The 19,189-nt window shown below is 45.4% G+C and overlaps 1 protein-coding gene across 1 annotated transcript; it reads right to left on the reverse strand.

Moving 5' to 3' along the window:
- Nucleotides 1–1,806: 1,806 nt before the first annotated feature.
- mex3a (mex-3 RNA binding family member A) lies at nucleotides 1,807–18,643 on the reverse strand. The gene is made up of 2 exons (XM_062064373.1): nucleotides 18,179–18,643; nucleotides 1,807–3,983 (listed from the first exon to the last, which is right to left on the reverse strand). Exons 1-2 carry the CDS (start codon nucleotides 18,615–18,617, stop codon nucleotides 2,896–2,898), a joined length of 1,527 nt encoding a protein of 508 aa, XP_061920357.1. The 5' UTR covers nucleotides 18,618–18,643; the 3' UTR covers nucleotides 1,807–2,895.
- Nucleotides 18,644–19,189: the final 546 nt, after the last annotated feature.

A 19,189-nucleotide genomic window follows, 5' to 3' on the forward strand; every position in this document is an offset into this window, starting at 1 on the left:
ATGTAACATTTTCACTGAGTTATGTAACATTTTCATTGAGTTATGTAACATTTTAATTGAGTTATGTGACATTTTCATAGAGTTATGTAACATTTTAATTTACTTATGTAACATTTTCATTGAGTTATGTGACATTTTAATTTACTCATGTAACATTTTCATTGACTTATGTAACATTTTCATTGAGTTATGTAACATTTTAATTTACTTATGTAACATTTTCATTGACTTATGTGACATTTTAATTGAGTTATGTGACATTTTCATTGAGTCATGTGACATTTTCATTGAGTTTTGTAACATTTTCATTGAGTTATGTAACATTTTCATTGAGTTATGTAACATTTTCATTGAGTTATGTGAAATTTTCATTGAGTCATGTAACATTTTCATTGAGTTATGTAACATTTTCATTGAGTCATGTGACATTTTCATTGAGTCATGTAACATTTTCATTGACTTATGTGACATTTTCATTGAGTCATGTAACATTTTCATTGAGTCATGTGACATTTTCATTGAGTCATGTGACATTTTCATTGAGTCATGTGACATATGTCAGCACACTTGGCCAATCAAGTCCTTACTTTGTGCCAGAGTTGACCAAAGTGTGGCACAGGGGCCATTTTAGGCCCAAAGCTAGTACTTTTATTGGCACTCTGCATATTGTACGAGCAATATTACCCTAGGGCAATATAAAACAATACAATGAAATGTTATTGAATATTACACTTAAGTTCACACTGCAGTTCGCATTTTTTTTGGATCAAATTGGATCTTTTTAGTGGCAGTTGACATTCCAAGACAACAATGTGAAGGCTATCTGACACATTTCAAGGGTTTTGAGCAATCAAAGTCCACATTTTGTCAACCAAATGATTGCGTGTAGAAGATTGAGAAGGAAGGACTTTGGCTCTGGCAGTTTTACTGCATGTCTGCTTGAAGAGCTCGTCTGGAGACAAGAGTGATGAATCCTTTTTTTAAATACTTTTTTTTTTTCTAACCCTATTTCTTTTGTAACTCTCTATTTGGGGACAATAATCATCACGCGCTTTTATCACATACATCGCGTATATATATTGCATGTACTGCATGTCCCATTCAGGCCTAGGAAAAGTTGGACTGTTGACACAATGCCATACTTGTCTCATATGTGACACAATGCCATACTTGTCTCATATGTGACACAATGCCATACATGTCTCATATGTGACACAATGCCATACATGTCTCATATGTGACACAAGGCCATACATGTATCATATGTGACACAATGCCATACTGGTCTCATATGTGACACAATGCCATACATGTATCATATGTGACACAATGCCATACATGTCTCATATGTGACACAATGCCATACATGTCTCATATGTGACACAATGCCATACATGCCTCATATGTGACACAAGGCCATACATGTCTCATATGTGACACAATGCCATTCATGCCTCATATGTGACACAAGGCCATACATGTCTCATATGTGACACAATGCCATACATGTATCATATGTGACACAAGGCCATACATGTCTCATATATGACACAATGCCATACATGTGTGAGACAAGTGTGAAATGAGCTGCAAGATACGTACACAAATGATGTTTGGTGGCACAAGTGTGAAGGCAGCCTAAGCTTGGGGGCGTGTCCTCCAGTGTCACGTGACAACAACTGCCACCTTTTATTCAGCAGACTTAAGACCCCTCCCCTCAAACGTGGTCCCTGCAGACTTAAGACCCCTCCCCTCAAACGTGGTCCCTGCAGACTTAAGACCCCTCCCCTCAAACGTGGTCCCTGCAGACTTAAGACCCCTCCCCTCAAACGTGGTCCCTGCAGACTTGTGTGGTTTGATCTGATAAAGGGGGCGTTTCCTTGGCTTTTCCACCAATCACAATAGCCTGATTTTCATTCACTCAGTCGGGGGGGGGGGGAAGGAGGGTGGAGACCCCTGTGTCTATAGTGAAGGGGCAGCTGCAGGATGGGACAAGTGGGCGGGGCTTGTGCTGTCACATAAACCCTGTTAGAATGTCACAGTGGGAGTGGGTCACGCTAGACCTCATGCCATGAGATCTTTTTTTGGGGGGGGGTTCACGCTTGTGTGTGTGGGCCCTCCCTTCCACATAAAGGAGTGGACTTGGCCTTCAAAGACCCCCCCTGGAGCCTCGCCCCTTTACTGTCCGCACCTGGACCCTTCCCCTAATTATCAGCAAAACAAACAATACTGGCCTCCTTTAGCTCTCCCAGGAAGCAGCAGAGGAGTGAGATGGGGGTGGGGACAAAGAAAGACCCCCACAGCACCTGCTCCTGTGCTAATTACGCATTTTGTCTTAGCTGAGACCTCGCCTTCGCCTTCGCCTTGGCCTTGGCGTTGGCCACAGCGATGTCTCCCCACGGCGATAACGCACGCTTTAGGAAAGAAGAAGGGAGGGTGTATATAAGAGACTGGACGGGAGGGGGTACTGTATATAAGAGACTGGACGGGAGGGGGTACTGTATATAAGAGACTGGCCAGCTTTGGGGCCTCCCAAAGTAAATGAGTGCTTTGAGCGAGGAGGAGAATCTTCCAGCAAGGTGCCATCAATGAGGAATTAGTGATCTTGAAGACTAAGCAAAGTACGGGAGAGGTGTTGACAAGCGTGGAAGTAGTTTGAGAAGACTTCCTCCTGGAATGTTCACATTACGTCTGCCTGCACGGAGATTGGTGAAGGGAAAACAAAAGGTACTATACTTCTCTTATAAAGCAAAGTTTTATAAAATATATATATGTATAGAAAAGAAAAAGTTACAAATATTTCTTAGACTTTTTAGCAAAGCAAGCAGTGCCTTGTAAAATATCTGCTTGATTGTTCTGGAACCAAAGTGGAATAAGAGCAAGTGATTAGGAGACTTAGGAGAATATTCGGATGGCCTGCGTGACGCGGGTGTGGCACACGGGACACTCGGGGTGCTTCAGCTCACAGATTCGGATGGCACACTCCATGCAGAAGAGGTTGTGGCCGCAGGGCACCAGGGCGGCCGTCACCTTGCTCTCGAAGCAGGTCATGCAGTCCCGCATGGTGGCCGGCGGAGAGTCCGGCACGGGGAGGCGCCCGGGGAAGCCGCCCTCGCCGGCCGAGGTGGGCTCGCTGTGGGCGCGGCGAGCCTGGGCGTGAGGCGAGCCGGACACCACGCAGTTAGTGTTGGAGTCGGAGAGGCCCGGCGAGAGTCTGGTCAGGGGCAGCGGGAGGCCTCCGAAGCTCTTGGAGCGCTGCTGGGCGTAGAAGGCCATCTGTTTGGGGTAGTCGGGGTCCCCCCAGCTCTGGGTGCCCTCTGAGCCGAAAAAGGAGCAAGGCTTCTCGCCAGAGCTGGAGAAGTTGCCCTTGTTGTAGATCCCGCCTCCTTCCACCATGGCGTCTGAGAAGTTCTGGCGGTAGCTGCTGCTGAGGGGCTTGCGCTGGCCCCCCTGAAGACCCCAGACCTGCTGGAGACGACTCTCCAGACCGCCGCCGCCCACCGGGCTGTGGGGGCCCAGGCAGTCGTTCTCGTTGTTGTGCTCGTGCAGACCTCCTGTCCGGAAGGCGATGTGCGCTTCGATCTCCTCACGAGCTCGCTCCGCGTTACTCGGCGAGCCCGTGATCTCAAAGACGGGGTCGCGGTCCCGGCTGGGGGTGACGATGTACGTGCAGGTCTGCTGCTGGATGCGTTTGATTGTGGATCCTTTGGGGCCCACCACCAGCCCCACCACCCGGTACGGCACCCTCACCTGGATGGTGGTCTGACCCGGCAGAGGCGTGGGCGGGGAGCCGCTGAAAGACACACCCAGCTTGTTGCGGGACGCCCTCAGCATGGAGAAGTGCTCAGCGGCCGAGATGATCTCGCGGCGAGCCAGGGCCACGTCCTCCTTGCGGCCGGTGATGAGGAATACGGGCTCCTCGCCTCTGACGGGGGTTTTGATGTAGGTGTTGGTCTTGGCCCGCAGTGCTTTGATCTTGCAACCTGCACACACACCAACACATCACTAGTTCACTCTACAATACAATATTACTTATGACCAAGAAAAACCAGCTTTTACTGTAAAGTTGGGGATGGTTTGGTGTGCCAAGTCGTTGGTCCGCTGTGCTTTCTGAGCCACAAAGTTTTCAAGCACTTCCTCTTTCCTGCTGCTGAGCAACTTCAAGTAGCAGTTGACTTAAATGCCTAATTAATTGTGTCCATTAAAGCACATCCAATTTACAATCCACAAAAGAAGTGAAAATGCCGTCTAAAATGTCACAAAATTTGAATATTGCGGTCTGAATACATGAGTGATATTGTTATTACAAGTAAACAAACATGAGTGATATTGTTATTACAAGTAAACAAACATGAGTGATATTGTTATTACAAGTAAGCAAACATGAGTGATATTGTTATTACAAGTAAACAAACATGAGTGATATTGTTATTACAAGTAAGCAAACATGAGTGATATTGTTATTACAAGTAAGCAAACATGAGTGATATTGTTATTACAAGTAAACAAACATGAGTGATATTGTTATTACAAGTAAACAAACATGAGTGATATTGTTATTACAAGTAAGCAAACATGAGTGATATTGTTATTACAAGTAAACAAACATGAGTGATATTGTTATTACAAGTAAACAAACATGAGTGATATTGTTATTACAAGTAAACAAACATGAGTGATATTGTTATTACAAGCGCTGACGCAGACGGACTATTTTAGCGGTGCATTGATAGCAGTGAGCTAATGCTAGCTTAGCTGCTATTGTTGACACCCGGCTGCTTCTGCTTGGTCTCAAACTTGCTCAAAGTCAATTCTAGATTATAATTCATGCATCTCTCACCTGCTAGTAGACACATGTGACCATGGACTAGGGTTGCTACACATGTGACCATGGACTAGGGTTGCTACACATGTGGCCATGGACTAGGGTTGCTACACATGTGACCATGGACTAGGGTTGCTACACATGTGACCATGGACTAGGGTTGCTACACATGTGGCCATGGACTAGGGTTGCTACACATGTGACCATGGATTAGGGTTGCTACACATGTGACCATGGACTAGGGTTGCTACACATGTGGCCATGGACTAGGGTTGCTACACATGTGGCCATGGACTAGGGTTGCTACACATGTGGCCATGGACTAGGGTTGCTACACATGTGGCCATGGACTAGGGTTGCTACACATGTGGCCATGGACTAGGGTTGCTACACATGTGACCATGGACTAGGGTTGCTACACATGTGGCCATGGACTAGGGTTGCTACACATGTGGCCATGGACTAGGGTTGCTACACATGTGGCCATGGACTAGGGTTGCTACACATGTGACCATGGACTAGGGTTGCTACACATGTGGCCATGGACTAGGGTTGCTACACATGTGGCCATGGACTAGGGTTGCTACACATGTGGCCATGGACTAGGGTTGCTACACATGTGGCCATGGACTAGGGTTGCTACACATGTGGCCATGGACCGACAGGCTGCTACACTTTCACATTCACGAGATGGTGAAAAAGACGCTAGTAGCTGCAACTTTATTTGAACCCTTGGTGAGGATTGTAATTGATTCTTCATTTAAACAGGATAATGTGAGCAGTATCCCAGCGAGTGGACATATTACAGTGAGTGTTTGTTTTCTTATGGTATGTTTAGCACCTAGCAATGCTGCTAATGCTACAGTGTCACAATAAAGCTACATCCATTTAGCACTTGGCTTCTAAAACTTATTGCTCATCCTTTGTGTTCTGGCTCAAAAGTATAAGGTTCTGGGTCATCATTTGTCCCAAAGTAATCGTTGTTGACTCTCACAAAGTCTGCTTGATTGGCATTGTTGTTGATGGGGAAGGGATCTGTGGTCCCTCCTCTACATCGCCTATCACATGACTGGCCCCCTCATTAAAGGCCTACTGAAAGCCACTACTAGCGACCACGCAGTCTGATAGTTTATATATCAATGATGAAATCTTAACATTGCAACACATGCTAATACGGCCGGGTTAACTTATAAATTGACATTTTAAATTTCCCGCTAAACTTCCGGCTGAAAACGTCTATGTATGATGACGTGTCCATGGTTTAATAGTATTGTTGATCTTCTGTCTATCCTTCCAGTCAGGGGCTTATTTCGTCTGTTTCTATATGCAGTTAAGCACGATGCTATCACGTTAGCTCCGTAGCTAAAGTGCTTCGCCGATGTATTGTCGTGCAGATAAAAGGCACTGAATGTCCATTTCGCGTTCTCGACTCTCATTTTCAAGAGGATATAGTATCCCAGGTGGTTTAAAATACAAATCCGTGATCCACAATAGAAAAAGGAGAAAGTGTGGAATCCAATGAGCCAGCTTGTACCTAAGTTACGGTCAGAGCAAAAAAAGATACGTACTGCACTGCACTTTAATCCTTCACTCTCACTTTCCTCATCCACAAATCTTTCATCCTGGCTCAAATTAATGGGGTAATCGTCGCTTTCTCGGTTCGAATTGCTCTCGCTGCTGGTGTAAACAACGGGGAAATGTGAGGAGCTCCACAACCTGTGACGTCACGCTACTTCCGGTACAGGCAAGGCTTTTTTATAAGCGACCAAAACTTTATCGTCGATGTTCTCTACTAAATCCTTTCAGCAAAAATATGGCAATATCGCGAAATGATCAAGTATGACACATAGAATGGATCTGCTATCCCCGTTTAAATAAGAACATTTCATTTTAGTAGGCCTTTAACTCTCAAAATGGCTGGGGAATCTCCGTGAGATTGATACTAATTTGATTATATCTATTTATTCGCCAATTTTAGAAGTGTTTTGCTGTGATAAATGACATTTATATGATAATAGCTTCAATATAGGGGCAACTCGTTGTTCCACTCTACTGCTACTTTAATGGAGATGCAGATTTCATTTGGCCCCTGCACACAGTGACAACACTACCAGTACCTGCACAGTGCCAGTACCTGCACAGAGTGTCAACACTACCAGTACATGCACAGAGTGTCAACACTACCAGTACATGCACACACTACCAGTACCTGCACACACTACGAGTACCTGCACACACTACGAGTACCTGCACACAGTGCCAACACAACCAGTACCTGCACAGAGTGTCAACACTACCAGTACATGCACAGAGTGTCAACACTACCAGTACATGCACACACTACCAGTACCTGCACACACTACGAGTACCTGCACACACTACGAGTACCTGCACACAGTGCCAACACAACCAGTACCTGCACACAGTGCCAACACTACCAGTACCTGCACACACTACCAGTACCTGCACACACTACGAGTACCTGCACACAGTGCCAACACAACCAGTACCTGCACACAGTGCCAACACTACCAGTACCTGCACACAGTGCCAACACTACCAGTACCTGCACACAGTGCCAACACTACCAGTACCTGCTTTAGGGACCATGGTATCCCCGTCCTTAATTGGCCAGCAAAGTTGCCAGGAGAAAATGTAATATGCAGAAGGCCACACACTGGACGCCATTCCACTGCAGTAACTCTGAATGAAGTACATGTTCATACTATTCTCTAATTCTTATTTTTATTGCTCATAATTAATATTGCAATTTTCTCTGATACAGAATTTGGCTCGTTTACTAGTTTGCAGTTATAATCCTCAAAATTCAAAGAAATACATACGTATGTGTATATACCAGGGGTATACTCCGGAGCCGCATTCGGCTCTTTGACCACTCTGATGCGGCTCAGCTGCATACTTGCCGACCCTCCAGGTTTTCCAACGACCCCCCCCGATTTTCCCAGCAGACTGCCTCTCCTAGAAATCTCCCAGGGTAAATATTATCTTATTTTCCCTCTAATTACTTAATCAAGGGCGTGCCCTAATGGCACTGCATTAATTGTCCTCTATAGCATTTACAAACAGCGTGCCAGCCCGGCCACATGTTATATGTTGCTTTTACTTGCACACGTAGGCGACAGCAAGGCGTACTTGTTCAACAGCCACACAGCTTACACTGACGGTGGCTGTGTAAGTTAAAGTTAAAAAGTTAACTTTAACACTGTTACGTTACAAATATGCGCCACACTGTGAACCCACACCAAAAAAGAATGACAAAAACATTTCTGGAGAACATCCGCACCGTAACACAACACAACAAATACCCAGAATCCCATGCAGCCCTAACTCTTCCGGTCTACATTATACACCCCCGCTACCACCAAACCCCCCCACACATCAACCCCCCGCCCCCTCTCCGTGCGTCGGTTGAGCGGAAGAGTTAGTGCTGCATGGGATTCTGGGTATTTGTTGTGTTGTGTTTATGTTGTGTTACAGTGCAGATGTTCTCCAGAAAAGTGTTTGTCATTCTTTTTTGGTGTGGGTTCAAAGTGTGGCGCATATTTGTAACGTAACAGTGTTAAAGTTGTTTTTGTACGACTACCGTCAGTGTAAGCTGTGTGGCTGTTGAACAAGTATGCCTTGCTGGCACTTACGTGATCAAGCAAAAGCTGCATTCAACATGTGGCCAAGCAGGTACGCTGTTTGGGCAGGCTGTAGAGGGCGCTAAAAGCAGTGCCAGCACGTCCTGAAACTTGGGAGTCTCTCGGAAAATTGAGAGGGTTGGCAAGAAAGACGCTATCAAGCGCCATTCAATTAAAAGTCGCGGGCCGCACTAACATTACATTTCCTTATTAAGATGCGTGCCGGTGCGTGTGTCAGAGACCCCTGGTTAACATAGCGCAAAGCAATTTAAGCGTTGTATGCGGTGTTTTTCATTTTAAATTTTCAAAATTTTTTTGTGGCTCCCATTGTTTTCTTTAATTTGTGAAACTTTCCAAAATGGCTCTTTGAGTGGTAAAGGTTGCCGACCCCTGGTATATACTATACAAGTTTCACTTTTTATAAGAAATGACTGAAATAAATCCACTTTTTGGTGACATTCTAATTGATTGACTAGCACCTGTATATGGTTTTGCACTTTACCAGTAAACTTGGACTTTCCACTCTTTGCACATTGCTGGGGTTCAGATCTGAAACAATTCTTAAGACCACGGACTGATGTGACCTGGCAACAGGCCTGGGTTCTTGATTTCTTGATGACTAAGACAATACAAGTGTCCTGCACAATTATTGAGCAGTCTGCCTTCAAGACACCTGGGCTCTGTGGAGAATCACCTGAGCAATACACAACAGCTTATGGGAAGGGAATCCTTCTTCCTCTTGGCCTCTCAGGACCAGACAGGAAGTGCTGTCTGCCGACTGCCATGGTGGCTGTTTAATGACGCCAAACTCCTGCACGCCGCCTTTTCATCAGCGTCCCAATTAGACAATCATGTGTGAGCCCGACCGGGCCAAGATGAATCAAACACAACTAGAGTTCACAGAGACTTCATTTTCAGAACAAGGCGTCCACTTCCAACCAGGTGAAACAGGAAGTAAGCCGCTTGCTTGGCAACAACTCTGCATTTAATAACTTCCAATGAGCTTTTTGGAAGTAGCACAAAAAGATGAGAGAACACTGTTGGTAACATCATTACCACCGATATGGCCGCCTTACAACCTCCTGGAGCCTTGTACGCCAAAACACTAATTACTTTTAAAACTGTCTTTTCAATACCGTTCTTTGTGGCATATATTTTTGCAAAGTTCCAAAGAAGGACAACAAACAGGAAACTAATAAACACAGCGATATGTGCACAGTTTAAAGCTAAACTGATGCAAAACCACCCAATGACATTTTTCATACAGGAAGTAGTCTTACAAATGACCAGAGGTGGGACCAAGTCATTGTTTTGCAAGTCACAAGTAAGTCTCAAGTCTTTGCCCTCAAGTCTCCAGTCAAGTCCCGAGTCAAGACAGCCAAGTGCCACATCAATGTGGAATGCACTCCCAACAGGTACAAAAGAAAGGGCATCTCTATCCTCCTTCAAAACCGCAATAAAAGTTCACCTCCAGGCAACTTCAACCCTAAACTAACACCCTCCCCGGATTGCTAATAATCAAATGTAAATAATCAAATGCAGATACTTTTTCTTATGCCTTCTGATCTCTCTCTCTCTCTCTCTCTCTCTCTGCCCACTACCTGCTGTACATACCCTACCAAGTCAGACCTACACTGTTCCAATATCCATTTCTCTGTTCTCAATTTTTGATGACTGATGATAACAACCAAACCTAAACCTAAATCTTACTTTTCACAAGAAAGATTTAGCATGAACGTACTATTGGTTGTATTTTGTGAAAAGAATATTAGCACAGAGTTGAGAAGGAGCAAAGATCTTCAATATTTGTATGTGAAAATCACAAATAAATCTTCTGGGGGAGGATGACGCCCCTACAGGGGTTTGGTTTGCAAACTTTCAGCCCCACCTAAAAAAAATTCACCAGCCGCCACTGATTATGATGCATTCTCATTTTAGGCAAAATATAAGACAATATTTTCTTAACGGTATAATTGTAACCAGGAATAAGTCTTCAAGTAACAATATTCAAATATTAACATTGTTGGGTAAGACACAATTTGCTTTTTATTCTGAATCCAGTGAAACAGATTGGTGGTTTTAGCTGATATAAAGACTTTCAGGTGTTTATATATGTTGATGTTGAAGTACTGGGCAGACGCTTTTATTCAAAGCGACATACATCAAAAATACATTTAAACAATGACTGTAAACATGATCATTGAAGGGAAGAATGTAATAGAAAATATCAATACAAAGTGTCAAGACAGAATAAACTCTCTGCTGCTGCAGCAACAGAGATACAGTCTATAAGATATATAAATATCTAATGTATTCATACATTGTTTGTGTAGGATATACGCATGTATTGTTTCTTCAATTTAAAAATAGCTGACCCTTCTCTGGGATTATATTCCCAGTTTTGATCTGGGACGTCTGGTCACTTATAGCGTATAAGAATATTCTATTACTGTTAAGCAAACTATGAATAATAAAACATGTGTCCTTTATCATAGCTACACGTATGACCAAAAAGCGGGTGAAAATCAGTGAGGTAAGATTAATTAAATGTTCGTTGATCCTGCCAAATGAACTGCACTGAGCATACTTGCCAACCTTGAGACCTCCGATTTCGGGGGGTGGGGAGGTGTGGTTAAGAGGGGACAAGTATATTTACAGCTAGAATTCACCAAGTCAAGTATTTCATATATATATATATATATACAGTATATATATATATATATATATATATATATATATATATATATATATATATATAAGAAATACTTGACTTTCAGTGAATTCTAGCTATATATATAATATTTATTTTATTATATACATATATATATATATATATGTATATATATATATAAAAGAAATACTTGAATTTCAGTGTTCATTTATTCACACATATACACACACATAACACTCATCTACTCATTGTTGAGTTAAGGGTTGAATCGTCCATCCTTGTTCTATTCTATTTTTCTAACCATGCTGAACAACCTCTCTGGTGATGCTGAACACCCTCTCTGATGATGCTGAACACCCTCTCTGGTGATGCTGAACACCCTCTCTGATGATGCCGAACACCCTCTCTGGTGATGCCGAACACCCTCTCTGGTGATGCCGAACACCCTCTCTGGTGATGCCCAACACCCTCTCTGGTGATGCCCAACACCCTCTCTGGTGATGCCCAACACCCTCTCTGGTGATGCCGAACACCCTCTCTGGTGATGCCGAACACCCTCTCTGGTGATGCCGAACACCCTCTCTGGTGATGCCGAACACCCTCTCTGGTGATGCCGAACACCCTCTCTGGTGATGCCGAACACCCTCTCTGGTGATGCCGAACACCCTCTCTGGTGATGCCGAACACCCTCTCTGGTGATGCCGAACACCCTCTCTGGTGATGCTGAACACCCTCTCTGGTGATGCTGAACACCCTCTCTGGTGATGCATTGCTGTGTGGCACACAAAAGTGCTTTCATCAAATGCACTAGAGTCTGGAATCTTCCATCTCTCCCTAGCATGGCCCAAAACCGGTCAATCTTTGCTTCCTGAGGAAGATCTTCACTGCCAAGCACTTGGTAGTCCACTACTTCTTCCCGGAGGCTATCCAGGTCCAATCGCAGCTGCGGCTTGGAACTTGCAAGCTTATTTCTTCATCTTACTCATCGTCGCCACGGCTGTATCTTCCTTGGTCTCCTTGTTGTGTGCGCAGTTGTGCACTGCACTCTCTAAAAGCCCTAGATGTTATTGTCACATATGTACAGTAGATGTTATTGTCACATATGTACAGTAGATGTTATTGTCACATATGTACAGTAGATGTTATTGTCACATATGCATGTACAATAGATGTTATTGCCACATATGCATGTACACTAGATGGCAGTATTGTCCTGTTTAAGAGTGTCACAACATTGCTGTTTACGGCAGACAAACTGCTTTACGGTTGACCAAAACGTGACGAGTGTTGTTGTGTGTTGTTAGAGAGGACGTTCATGAAAGTGCCTAACAATAAACCCACATAAGAAACCAAGAACTCGCCCTCCATCATTCTACAGTTATAACGTGATTGGGCAGGCACGCTGTTTATATTGTGGGAAAGCGGACGTGAAAGCAGGCTGTCCTCACTCAGGTCCGCGATTTTCGGGAGAAAATTTGTCCCGGGAGGTTTTTGGGAGAGGCGCTTCATTTCGGGAGTCTCCCGGAAAACCCGGGAGGGTTGGCAAGTATGGCACTGAGTGGAGCGGATCACCACTCCAAGATGGCGGCCCCGTGTCTCGTCAGCGCCAGCAGGCAGTAGCACTCCATGCTGCACTTAAGAAGGCTCCTAGAACACAACAGCAACTTTTATTACCCGCTGTTGTGTATTTGGGATCAGCAGAAGTCCTTCAATCAAACCGTGGTGGTGAGACTTAGAAAATCAATCAAAGTTTGTTTATTTAATCACAAGTGTCTCAAAGGGCTGCACAAGCCACGCCCACATCCTGGGCTCAGATCTCACATCAGGGCAAGAAACAACTCAAGCCAATGAGACAATAAAACAATCTTGCCTCTTTTCCGACTTCTGCCAAACGAGCAGTTTGGAATTTGGACAATTGGTGATGTCACAAATTGTGAAAACGGATTATCCATATTTGGTGTAAATGGATCCAGAGTGCTATTAAATGGCTACAACTGCTAAAACTCCTGCTACAACTGCTAAAGCTCCTGCTACAACTGCTAAAGCTCCTGCTACAACTGCTAAAGCTCCTGCTACACCTGCTAAAACTCCTGCTACAACTGCTAAAACTCCTGCTACAACTGCTAAAACTCCTGCTACAACTGCTAAAACTCCTGCTACAACTGCTACAACTCCTGCTACAACTGCTAAAACTCCTGCTACAACTGCTACAACTCCTGCTACACCTGCTAAAACTCCTGCTACAACTGCTAAAAGTCCTGCTACAACTGTTACAACTCCTGCTACAACTGCTAAAAGTCCTGCTACAACTGCTAAAACTCCTGCTACACCTGCTAAAACTCCTGCTACAACTGCTAAAAGTCCTGCTACAACTGCTACAACTCCTGCTACAACTGCTAAAAGTCCTGCTACAACTGCTAAAACTCCTGCTACACCTGCTAAAACTCCTGCTACAACTGCTAAAAGTCCTGCTACAACTGCTACAACTCCTGCTACAACTGCTAAAACTCCTGCTACAACTGCTAAAACTCCTGCTACAACTGCTAAAAGTCCTGCTACAACTGCTAAAACTCCTGCTACAACTGCTAAAACTCCTGCTACAACTGCTAAAAGTCCTGCTACAACTGCTACAACTCCTGCTACAACTGCTAAAAGTCCTGCTACAACTGCTAAAACTCCTGCTACACCTGCTAAAACTCCTGCTACAACTGCTAAAAGTCCTGCTACAACTGCTACAACTCCTGCTACAACTGCTAAAAGTCCTGCTACAACTGCTAAAAGTCCTGCTACAACTGCTAAAAGTCCTGCTACAACTGCTAAAACTCCTGCTACAACTGCTAAAAGTCCTGCTACAACTGCTAAAACTCCTGCTACAACTGCTAAAACTCCTGCTACACCTGCTAAAACTCCTGCTACACCTGCTAAAACTCCTGCTACAACTGCTAAAACTCCTGCTACAACTGCTAAAACTCCTGCTACAACTGCTAAAAGTCCTGCTACAACTGCTAAAACTCCTGCTACTACATAAACACTACACAAACACTACACAAACACTACATAAACACTACATAAACACTACACAAACACGACATAAACACTACACAAACCCGACACAAACACTACACAAACACTACACAAACACTACATAAACACAACATACACACCCAGGGTGAAAAAGTTCCATTTCAGCCGCAGACAATTGGACTGGCCTGAGCCCAAAGACACAATATGGTGTTTGTAAAAAGGCCACTTCAACTGCTTTTTTTCTAGAAGGTGGCCTGACCTCACTGTGCCACTTTCACACCTGCACTCACCTTGCCAACATGCAGGACCAGGTCAGGTGACCTTTCCACTCCTCAATGTGTTTGTGGGCCACATTAACAACAACAATGTGTCAGTGGGCCACCTTAACAACAACAATGTGTCAATGGAAAACATCAACAACAACAATGTGTCAATGGGCCAGAATTAACAACAACAATGTGTCAGTGGGCCACCTTAACAACAACCATGTGTCAGTGGGCCACTTCAACAACAATGTGTCAGTGGGCCACCTTAACAACAACAATGTGTCAGTGGGCCACCTTAACAACAACAATGTGTCAATGGGCCACTTCAACAACAACAATGTGTCAGTGGGCCACCTTAACAACAACAATGTGTCAGTGGGCCACCATAACAACAACAATGTGTCAATGGGCCAGAATTAACAACAACAATGTGTCAGTGGGCCACATTAACAACAACAATGTGTCAATGGGCCACTTCAACAACAACAATGTGTCAGTGGGCCACATTAACAACAACAATGTGTCAGTGGGCCACCATAACAACAACAATGTGTCAGTGGGCCACATTAACAACAACAATGTGTCAGTGGTCCACTTCAACAACAACAATGTGTCAGTGGGCCACTTTAACAACAACAATGTGTCAGCCCTTTGAGACACTTGTGATTTAGGGCTATATAAATAAACATTGATTGATTTATTGAATGTGTCAGTGGGCCACATCAACAACAACTATGTGTCAGTGGGCCACTTCAACAACAACAATGCGTCAGTGGGCCACATTAACAACAACAATGTGTCAGTGGGCCACTTCAACAACAACAATGTGTCAGTGGGCCACTTCAACAACAACAATGTGTCAATGGGCCACTTCAACAACAACAATGTGTCAGTGGGCTATGTTAACAACAACAATGTGTCAATGGGCCACGTCAACAACAACAATGTGTCAGTGGGCTACGTTAACATCAACAATGTGTCAATGGGCCACATTAACAACAACAATGTGTCAGTGGGCCACCTCAACAACAACAATGTGTCAGTGGGCCACATTAACAACAACAATGTGTCAGTAGGCCACATCAACAACAACAATGTGTCAGTGGGCCACATCAACAACAACAATGTGTCAGTGGGCCACATCAACAACAACAATGTGTCAGTGGGCCAGAATTAACAACAACAATGTGTCAGTGGGCCACCTCAACAACAACAATGTGTCAGTGGGCCACATCAACAACAACAATGTGTCAGTGGGCCACTTTAACAACAACAATGTGTCAGTGGGCCACATTAACAACAACAATGTCAGTGGGCTACGTTAACAACAACAATGTGTCAGTGGGCCACATTAACAACAACAATGTGTCAGTGGGCCACGTCAACAACAACAATGTGTCAGTGGGCTACGTTAACAACAACAATGTGTCAGTGGGCTACGTTAACAACAACAATGTGTCAGTGGGCCACATTAACAACAACAATGTGTCAGTGGGCCACATCAACAACAACAATGTGTCAGTGGGCTACGTTAACAACAACAATGTGTCAGTGGGCTACGTTAACAACAACAATGTGTCAGTGGGCCACATCAACAACAACAATTGTGTCAGTGGGCCAGAATTAACAACAACAATGTGTCAATGGGCCACATCAACAACAACAATGTGTCAGTGGGCCAGAATTAACAACAACAATGTGTCAGTGGGCCAGAATTAACAACAACAATGTGTCAGTGGGCCATTTCAACAACAACAATGTGTCAGTGGGCCACTTCAACAACAACAATGTGTCAGTGGGCCAGAATTAACAACAACAATGTGTCAATGGGCCAATTCAACAACAACAATGTGTCAGTGGGCCACATTAATAACAAAAATGTGTCAGTGGGCCACAACAACAATGTGTCAGTGGGCCACCTTAACAACAACAATGTGTCAGTGGGCCACATTAACAACAACAATGTGTCAGTGGGCCACCTTAACAACAACAATGTGTCAGTGGGCCAGAATTAACAACAACAATGTGTCAATGGGCCACTTCAACAACAACAATGTGTCAGTGGGCCAGAATTAACAACAACAATGTGTCAATGGGCCACATCAACAACAACAATGTGTCAGTGGGCCAGAATTAACAACAACAATGTGTCAGTGGGCCAGAATTAACAACAACAATGTGTCAGTGGGCCATTTCAACAACAACAATGTGTCAGTGGGCCACTTCAACAACAACAATGTGTCAGTGGGCCAGAATTAACAACAACAATGTGTCAATGGGCCAATTCAACAACAACAATGTGTCAGTGGGCCACATTAATAACAAAAATGTGTCAGTGGGCCACAACAACAATGTGTCAGTGGGCCACCTTAACAACAACAATGTGTCAGTGGGCCACATTAACAACAACAATGTGTCAGTGGGCCACTTCAACAACAACAATGTGTCAGTGGGCCACCTTAACAACAACAATGTGTCAGTGGGCCAGAATTAACAACAACAATGGGTCAGTGGGCCACATCAACAACAACAATGTGTCAGTGGGCCACCTTAACAACAACAATGTGTCAGTGGGCCAGAATTAACAACAACAATGTGTCAATGGGCCACTTCAACAACAACAATGTGTCAGTGGGCCACATTAATAACAACAATGTGTCAGTGGGCCACAACAACAATGTGTCAGTGGGCCACCTTAACAACAACAATGTGTCAGTGGGCCACATTAACAACAACAATGTGTCAGTGGGCCACTTCAACAACAACAATGTGTCAGTGGGCCACTTCAACAACAACAATGTGTCAGTGGGCCACCTTAACAACAACAATGTGTCAGTGGGCCACATCAACAACAACAATGTGTCAGTGGGCCACCTTAACAACAACAATGTGTCAGTGGGCTACGTTAACAACAACAATGTGTCAATGGGCCACATTAACAACAACAATGTGTCAGAGGGCCACGTCAACAACAACAATGTGTCAGTGGGCCACCTTAACAACAACAATGTGTCAGTGGGCCACATTAACAACAACAATGTGTCAGTGGGCTACGTTAACATCAACAATGTGTCAATGGGCCACATTAACAACAACAATGTGTCAGTGGGCCACTTCAACAACAACAATGTGTCAGTGGGCTACGTTAACATCAACAATGTGTCAGTGGGCCACATTAACAATAACAATGTGTCAATGGGCCACATTAACAACAACAATGTATCAGTGGGCCACATCAACAACAACAATGTGTCAGTGGGCCACGTTAACAACAACAATGTGTCAATGGGCCACATTAACAACAACAATGTGTCAGAGGGCCACATCAACAACAACAATGTGTCAGTGGGCCACTTCAACAACAACAATGTGTCAGTGGGCCACATTAACAACAACAATGTGTCAATGGGCCACATTAACAACAACAATGTGTCAGTGGGCCAATTCAACAACAACAATGTGTCAGTGGGCCACTTCAACAAGCCCCCCCCCTTGTGAAGAGTCTGGCGCTCTCAGACGACAAAGGAAGCAAAGCAAGTGCTGAGTGACATTGATGGCGTGGATGTGCAATCAGAGGCTAGAAGTGCTAAAGGAGGTAAAATGCTAAGAGTTAGCTGCAATAAAGAATGTTGATGATGGAAGTTGAAAGTGGGGGGCTGATGGAAAGAAGAGTGGGGGGGCAGAGGAGTACCCACCACTCCCTTTTCTTTGTCCAATAACATCAGGTAAGATAAAGTTTGCCCTTTACCTTGCCTGCCCACTATCTCGGCCACATGTTCGGAGCTGGGCACGGGGACACATTCAGTGATGTTGCAGCCGCGTCCTTTAGGTTCCCCGGACGAGCTCTCAGAGTACAGCGCGCACAACTTGCTCTTGCCGGCCAGGATGGCTGCTTCCCCGCCATGCTGCTGCTGCTGCTGCTGCTGCTGCTGCTGCTGGTTGTTGTTGTTGTTGTTGCTCCGGTCCTGCACTCCCGCCGTCGGGGCTCCGCCGCCGCCGCCGTCCTCGCCCTCGCCGAGCCCCAGCAGAGACAGCTGGCCCAGCGCGACCCGCAGGGCGCGGGAGTCGTCCTCGTCGTCGTCGGGCGGCACCAGGAGAGCCTCGCCTCCGAAGCCGGAGCCGGCCAGATCCCCGGCATAGCCCCCGTTTTTCTCCATGATCCCTGCTAACACCAGCAGGCTCGGCATGGCTAACAAAGAGTGTGTGAGACAAAGACGAGGGCAAAGAGACTGGAGAACAGGCGACACCCCCTCCTCGCCTTCTGCGCTAGTCCCGCCCACAGACCGCCCCCCCCCTCCTCCTCGCCTTCTGCGCTAGTCCCGCCCACAGACCGCCCCCCCCTCCCCTCCTCGCCTTCTGCGTTAGTCCCGCCCATAGCCCCCCCCACCCCCCTCATCTCGTTTTGCGCTAGTACCGCCCACAGCCTCCCCCCCCCTCTCTCCTTCCGCGCTAGTCCCGCCCACAGCCTCCCCCCCCCCTCTCCCTCTGCGCTAGTCCCGCCCACAGACGGCCCCCTCCCGCTCCTGGATCCCGCCACACTTCCACTACACTCTCGGCGAGGACACAAGAAGAAGGCCGGCGTCTGCACGCTACTCCGGGGGCGGGCTTGGCGACGCCCCACCCCGTCTGGCCGCCGAGCCGCTCCCCTCCTCCTGAAGAAAGAGCAACGCGGACCGTGTTTTTTTTTATTTTTGGTGGATCTTCTCCGCTCCAGGATCACACCACGGCTCTGCTTTCATGCAGGAACCCACCACCACTA

Source organism: Entelurus aequoreus, linkage group LG11, assembly GCF_033978785.1.
Source record: "Entelurus aequoreus isolate RoL-2023_Sb linkage group LG11, RoL_Eaeq_v1.1, whole genome shotgun sequence".
NCBI classification, from domain to species: domain Eukaryota; kingdom Metazoa; phylum Chordata; class Actinopteri; order Syngnathiformes; family Syngnathidae; genus Entelurus; species Entelurus aequoreus.